A 7917-nucleotide genomic window follows, 5' to 3' on the forward strand; every position below is an offset into this window, starting at 1 on the left:
ATACTCCTCTGCTCTTTTTCTCACCCCCAACAGAAATGTGCATGCTCCACTCCAAAACTTTTTCACACCCCTTTCTAAATTTTTCTTGCCCATACCTACTCTCTCCTCTGCAGCTCCCTAATGGCCGAAGAATCCTACTGCTACGTGTCACCTGCTAACAGCCCACCACCAAGAATATTCCCTTATTCACAACTGCCCCATAACCAAACTCTCAGAAGGAGAAACCTCCTTTTGAAACATGTCGTCGCTGCTGTGGTCCCACAAGTGGTCCCTCTCTTGTAGAAAAATGTATCCTACAAGTGGCAAAAAGTGATGAAAAAAAATTTGGAGCCCCAAAATGGGGTCTATAAATAATAATAATAATAATAATTATACTCTTAATTTATATGGAAAAACAAAAGTGAATAATGCAAAAGAATTACAAAAAAAAAATGCAAATTAAAAGAAAAAACATAAATGAAAATAAAATATTAAAATTTCAAATAAAATTTCTTATATTAGTTTTTTTTTTATTTCTCCATTAAAGAAATAAAAAATTCATATTTTAAATTTTTTTTTTTTTTAAAAAAAAAAAGATTAAGTAGAGGGAGAAAGGAAACATTCCCAATAGCAATAGTGGAAAGTGTGAACTTGAGGATATTGGAAACACGTTTGAGATGTTCCTATGACCAAAAGTGGAAAGGCTATATATACAAGGAGACATTACTGAGGACACGACTCAGGCGAGGAGAAGTACACAGCCAACCTAATATATATACATATGGTTAGACTCCTTTCCCCAACCTATTATTCCCAGTCCTAGGGGGTTTCTTTTTTTCTCTCTAGAATCAGACGTGAGGTGCTCTTCTCCTCACTCTCACTCTCTGTATCTCCTTCTCTCTCCCATCTTCAAACTGTTGTCGATCTCATGTGTCCATGTACGAGACTGTTACTTTGGGTTTTAGAGTTGGTTTAACGTTGTTGAGTTTTCTTTTTTCTTTTTTTTTGCTTTTTCCTTGGAATTAGTGCAGTACAACCATACGGAAGTTCTGTTTGTTGCAGAGAAAATTCTGGGACTGAAAAGGAACGAAACTGACGTCTGTACTTTTCTTTTTCCTTTCGGTGTTTCTTCTTCTTCAAGAAACAAATTAATATACTAGTGTGCTCTATTTTGAGTTGTTTCTTTGAGGGAATAGACAGCCGTCTTAATAGTTTGTTTGGCTTCTGGGAAAGTTATACTCTCAAATAACAATAGAGAAAGAGAAACTTGTCGTCTCGCATATTATTCAATCTTTGGTTATTTGATTTTATTTTTTGTGAGACAAACAGCACAAGAAAAGGCGTTTCAAGATTACTTTCGGTTTTGTTTTTGGCCTTTTCTTGGATTTCTCTTTGTGTACGGTTTCTGGATCTCTTCTGTTTCATCAGATGCAGAAAAAGCATTATTCTTCTCCGTGATTTGCTGTTACAAGAGCATCAGAGTTCTTTATCTAATTCTGGTTACTACTACAAGGTTTTTTGGCGCTGACTTAAGATCCTAAGAACAAGAAGAAACATGGGTTTAAGCATGTCCTTTGTTTTTTTTCTTTTTCTTTTTCTTTTTCTTTTTTCTCATTTTCTCTTTTCTATTTCTTTACTACTACAAGTGTATAATCTTCAAGATTATAATAAATTTGATCTCCTTTTCTCGTGGACGTAGGTGATTACATTGACCCACGTTTCTTGATTAATTCGTTCAGTGGGACATCTGAATTAATCAGAAGTGTTGCATTGATCTCAGAATTTAACTATGGAATCCCAGAAGCCGCCAAATGCTGAGCCTGCTAAGAGATCATCATCAATTCCAAATCGACTCCCAATGGCAAGACGTGGACTTGGGAGAACCGGCGAAACTATACAACTTGTAACCAACCATTTCAAAGTTTCCATGCACTCCAATGCTAATACTGGTGCCCACTTTTACCAATATAATGTACCTCTTGAGTCCTCTTCTTTCCTTTGAAAACACAACATATGTATGTTGTTCGAGATCAACAACTTGATTTTCTCTTGAAATATTTGTGTTGGTCTAGGTATCTCTGGCTTATGAAGATGGGCACCCGGCTGATGCCAAAGATATTGGCAGAAAAGTTATGGACAAAGTTCATGAGACTTATCACACTGAGATGGCTGGTATGAGCTTTGCCTATGATGGCGAGAAGAGTTTGTTTACAATTGGCTCTCTTCCAAGCAAAAAGCTCCGATTCACGGTTGTCTTGGAGGATGCATCATCAAATAGGTATAATTTGAAATTTGCTCAGCTACTTTTGACTCTTTTGATCAGGTGTTTGTTTTAGACATTAACTTGGTGGTTGTTTTGTACAGAATATCAACTGCAAGAAACATTGACAGCCCTGATGATGGGAGTGACCGAAAAAGATCAAGGCGTCCCTACCATTCCAAAACATTCAATGTGGAGATTAGTTTTGCAGCCAAATTCCCAATGGATTCCATTGTAAGGGCATCATACGGCCAGCCATCAAAGCACCTCCAGGACGCCGCTCGGGTTTTAGACATCATACTAAGGCAGCATGCAGCAAAGAAGTAAACTCAAATTGGCCTTGTGATTTTACTGGGACTTAGACATCATCCTCTGCTAGCATCCTAACTCTGTTCAATGTTCATCTCCAGGGGCTGCCTTGTTGTTCGACAGTCATTTTTTGACAATCTACCTAGGAATTTCACACCTTTGGGAGGTGGTGTTCTTGGATGTCGAGGTTTCAATTCAAGCTTCAGAGCTACTCAAGGGGGTCTATTCTTGAATATGGGTAAGTTTTTATACTGCAATGCTGTCCCTCACATCCTTTTTCAACTAGTTGTTAATTTGTTTCCATCTTGGCACAGATGTCTCTACCACACTGGTCATACAGCCTGATCCAGTGAGAGATTTTCTCGTCTCTAATCAAAATGTTAAAGACATGTATCACATTGACTGGAGCAAGGTAATCCAAGTTCTCCCTCAATTCTAACAGCTTGTTTACTAGAACTTTGGTAATCAAACACTCTGCAAGTGTGTTTAACAGGCCAAAAGGATGCTAAAAAATCTGAGGGTCAAAACTTTACACTCCAATGCAGAGTGGAAAATCAGTGGACTGAGTGAGAACACCTGCAGAAATCAAACGTGAGCTTATAATTTGTGTTTTTCTTTGAATCTGGTGATGGATGTTAATTGTTTACTAGTGATCTCTGAATATGCTAATTTGCCACTTCCTTTCATGTCATAGCTTCTTAATGAAACAAAGAAATGAAGGGCCGGATGGGGGTGAAGTCCGAAGTGTTGAAGTAACAGTTTATGACTATTTTGTCAAACATCGAAAAATAAGTTTACAGTATTCTGGGGATTTTCCATGCATCAATGTTGGGAGATCAAAGCGCCCTGTCTATATTCCTCTCGAGGTGACTCATACATAGCTTTAAACTTTCAGTCTGCTGAGGCAAACAGCATACTCATATTTTTCTTGTGTATGCAGCTTTGCACATTGGTTTCCTTGCAACGCTATACCAAGCCATTGTCTACTCAGCAGAGATCTTCACTTGTGGAGAAATCACGACAAAAGCCTCAAGAACGGATGCAAGTCATAGAACAGGCAGATTTTATACTCTAAATGACTCATTTGCTTTGGGTATTTATGTGTATTATATACATGATCTTTACACGGTTGAACCCGTTGCAGGCATTAAAAAGCAACAAGTATGATGCAAACCCAATGCTCCGTTCTTCTGGAATTTCAATTAGTACTCAATTTACACAAGTTGAAGGCCGTATCTTGCCGACTCCAAGTGTAAATACTTCTTCCGATAAAATTTTGACACCCCCCCATCATTACAATTTGTTATGCATTGTCTACACCCCCCTTCTTACAGGCTCCATCTCTGTTGTTATCTCACTGCAGTTGAAATCAGGCAATGGGCAGGACTTGTCACCTCGAAACGGAAGGTGGAACTTCAACAATAAGGTGCTGTGTTTATGGTTTTGCCTTTTCTTTGACCTGAAAACATCTTGGTAACACACACTCCTGACAATCATTCCTTCAACTTTGTGTAGGAACTAGCTCAACCATCAAAGATTGACCCTTGGCTTATTGCAAGCTTCTCATCTCGCTGTAATATGAAAACACTGATTCAGGATCTCATCAAGTGTGCAAAAATGAAAGGAATTGTGAGTCTTGTCTGTTTCTGTCAATTACAAGATTAAACTGATTTCACTCTCCTAACTTGATCTGTATTTTATTTTCCTACAGTCCATGGGATATCCGGCTGAAATTTTTACAGAGAATCCTCAATATATGCAACAACCAGCTCCTGTTAGAGTGGACAAGATGATTAGCACTATGAAGTCACAATTCAGACGTTTGCCCCAGTTTATTCTTTGTATTCTTCCACAGAAGAAGAACTGCGACATCTATGGTTAGTCCTTGCTTGCTTTGAAATCAAAATGCGAAAAATGTAACGACTTATAACTCATTTCTCTGACAAAAACAATGATTTTTTTTAATTGAAGGTCCATGGAAACGACAATGCCTTTCAGGTTGTGGAGTTCCCACACAGTGCATTGCACCATCTGCACCAGTAGTGAATGATCAATACCTCACTAATGTGTTGTTAAAAATCAATGCCAAGGTGGATTAGAGAGTTACTCACCATCCCATTTGTATGTCATCTGGTTTTCACACATTGATATAGTCTTTCTACATTTTTCTTTCTGTTTCTCTACAGCTTGGGGGTTTGAATTCTTTGTTAACTATGGGATATTGTCCATCCCTTCGTTTGATTTCAACGATACCCACTTTAATCCTTGGAATGGATGTGTCCCATGGCTCTCCTGGCCGGGCTGATGTGCCGTCTATTGCCGCGGTAACATATACTTCATCAACATTTCTATTCTTATTGGTTTTTTATTAGATGCTAAGTTTTCCTCGACCCCAATTCTTAGGTGGTAAGTTCTAGGCATTGGCCATCGATTTCTCAATATAAAGCTACAGTACGTACACAGTCTCCCAAACTTGAGATGATAGATTCTCTATTCGAGCCTCTGCATAATTCCGAAGATAGTGGCATAATCAGGTTGGCGATATTCCATGTTTTGCTTGTGAAAATCATGGTTCCCTGAACAAGTTTTCTTGATTAGTTCAATTCCTTGAAGAATTAAAATTTTCTTCTTGCTGAAAAAAGGATCACTGTATTTTTTTTTCCCCATCAATAACAGGGGCGCCCTGTTGGACTTCTACAAAACTTCAGCAAAAAGGAAGCCTGAACAGATAATCATTTTCAGGTATGATTTAGTATTCTATTTTGCAAAGACAAAAAATAAAGCTGTCTTGGTTCACAATTGAGTTTCATCTAATTCTGATCTTGTTTGTAAAAGTTCAACCTTGTCTTGGCTCTTACCCTGCATCTTCTTCTTCATTTATCAATTCAGGGATGGAGTCGGTGAATCGCAATTCAACCAAGTCTTGAACATTGAACTGGAACAAATAATTGAGGTGTGTGCCCCTAATTCCTTTCTTGGGTGGAAAACATTGGTCATTTTAACTAAAAGGATGTTTATTTTCTTCAGGCCTGCAAACTCCTGGATGAGCAATGGCATCCAAAGTTCATGGTGATTATTGCACAGAAGAATCACCATACAAGATTCTTCCAGAATGGATCCCCCTCTAATGTTCCTCCCGGTTTGTCCCCTCTTTACCATCTCCAGAGCCAAGTGCAATGGTAAGCCATGAGACATAACCTTTTCTTTTGCCTTGATTTCTTGTGCAGGGACGATCGTGGACAACACAATATGTCATCCAACAAACAATGATTTCTATTTGTGTGCACATGCTGGGATGATTGTAAGCTCACTTATGGTTCTTAGTTTCACTGTTTTCTTCCTTTTGCTAAGCTTGGAGTGGGACGTAGTCGTGAATCAGAACTTGGTGTAACTTTACAGGGGACAAGCCGGCCTACGCATTACCATGTATTGCTGGATGAGCTTGGCTTTTCAGCAGATGACTTGCAGCAACTTGTGCATTCCTTGTGTTACGTGTAAGTAGATACTCATATTTATTCTTTATGCTTGGTGCTTGAGCCTCCTATGTTATATATCTTTGATCTCCATTATCACCAAAACATATGCAAGATATATTTATCAATTCATTTAGAACATGCATTTATTCACATGGAACATACCCGAATCCATTTCTGAATTTTGGTTGAAGATATATGGATCTTCTAAGGCTAAGGAGGGGAACCACCGTCACTGGATTCTCTCTGGCAATGGAAAGCGAGAGAGATTAGGGTTCTGTTCTATTCAAAGATGTGATATTACAAAATGAACAGACCCTTAACCTTTTATACCCTCCTGTCTTAGGGACCATACCCATTGGACTATTGGGCCTCACGAGTCTTAGGCTCATCATCTAAGAGTCGTGATGGTGTTTGGGCTCTACACATAGGTGGCCCATACTCTTGAACGAACAGAAAACAAATACTGTAAGAGGTGAATAGATTAGTCATGAATTATTGTTAGATATGTGAGTCCATATCTTAACATCCTATGCTTCCTTCCATGTTCACCTTCAGCATGGACCACACATGATAGAGAAAAAGAAGGATTGTTTTGCATTGCAAATGTTCTCTTCTTTGATCTCAAGAAATTTAAGACTCATTATAGATATATTTCTCAACTCATGCAGATATCAGAGGAGCACCACAGCTGTATCTCTAGGTAATGAATTCTATTAACTATTTGCTTTTGCAAAGGAGTTGTTTGTCACTGCAATTGCCTACAAGTTGAGGCAGGGGTTGGTTATCTTGGAATTGCAACAAATGTGCTAAATGTGGGTTGTTTTGTGGTGTTGTGCAGTGGCCCCAGTATGCTATGCTCACCTGGCTGCAGCCCAAGTTGCCCAGTTTATCAAGTTTGAGGACTTGCCGGAGCCATCCTCTGGTCATGCTGCTGCTCCAGTACCACAGTTGCCCTCCTTCCATGAGAAGGTCGCTGATACCATGTTCTTTTGCTAAGCTTTGAGGCAGAGTTTATGGATGTTCTTGGGACTCTTTCTTGTTTTTTCTTTCTTTCGCCCTCTTTTTCCAAATTCAGTGCTGTGAAGGTCTCCATATATCACAAGTCGTGGCTCATCTTTATACTCAGTTTTTTTTTCTTCTTATTTTGGCATTCTGATACATTTGGAGAATTCTGTATACAATTCGCTAGTGGGATGATATCTGCATGCCTTTTTCCTTTTTATATCTACTTCCTTAAATTGCGTACACTAGTACCAGTATAGTGAATAATAGGTCACATACCGAAGAAATTGATTAAATTTGATTTAATCATTTTTTATCTGTAATAATATAGATACTAAGTTAACCTTAAGATTAGATTTTGATGGAACGAATATTTTTTCCTATGAACTTTAAGATCTGTATGATAAATGCATTTCTTATTCATGTGTGTAAAAAATTCATGTATTACACATGCTTTTAAAACAATTTTAAAAGCATTCAGGATTTTTTAAAGGAAAATTTGACTAAAAGTATTAATATTTGATGTAGTATTTATTTACTACCATTTTTTATTTTTATTTTTGGAAAATAGAAAACAGAGCTTAAAACATTCATTATCAATGTTTAAAATATTTTCATTTTCTAATAATAAATTTATTTGTATTCTCTAATAATAAATTAGGTTTTGTTTTATTAGTATTAAAATATTAGAACTCTCGAACACTAAATAAAAAATTTAGAACCTATTTGATAACTGTTTTCGACAACTATTTTCAATTCTACCCAAAAAAAACACGATTGAAAACCAAGATGTTTTTGGTTTTTAAAATAGGAAATAAGGTATTTTTAAATAACTTTAATTATTCTATATTATTTTCACTTATCTTTTCAAGGATGTTTTAAAAAATAATT

The 7917-nt window shown here is 37.3% G+C and overlaps 1 protein-coding gene across 1 annotated transcript; it reads left to right on the forward strand.

Annotated features, from left to right (window-relative positions):
* The first annotated feature begins 784 nt into the window (after positions 1–784).
* On the forward strand, positions 785–7211 carry LOC117929145 (protein argonaute 4A-like). Its single transcript, XM_034849363.1, has 23 exons — positions 785–838; positions 1679–1951; positions 2052–2257; positions 2344–2562; positions 2650–2786; positions 2863–2960; positions 3042–3139; positions 3243–3414; positions 3489–3605; positions 3693–3800; positions 3912–3974; positions 4064–4177; positions 4260–4425; positions 4520–4638; positions 4735–4872; positions 4952–5082; positions 5225–5290; positions 5438–5501; positions 5576–5687; positions 5776–5849; positions 5948–6042; positions 6693–6724; positions 6863–7211. Exons 2-23 carry the CDS (start codon positions 1769–1771, stop codon positions 7018–7020), a joined length of 2670 nt encoding a protein of 889 aa, XP_034705254.1. The 5' UTR covers positions 785–838; positions 1679–1768; the 3' UTR covers positions 7021–7211.
* The last annotated feature ends 706 nt before the right edge of the window (positions 7212–7917 follow it).

This window comes from Vitis riparia, chromosome 13 (assembly GCF_004353265.1).
Source record: "Vitis riparia cultivar Riparia Gloire de Montpellier isolate 1030 chromosome 13, EGFV_Vit.rip_1.0, whole genome shotgun sequence".
In the NCBI taxonomy this organism is placed as follows: domain Eukaryota; kingdom Viridiplantae; phylum Streptophyta; class Magnoliopsida; order Vitales; family Vitaceae; genus Vitis; species Vitis riparia.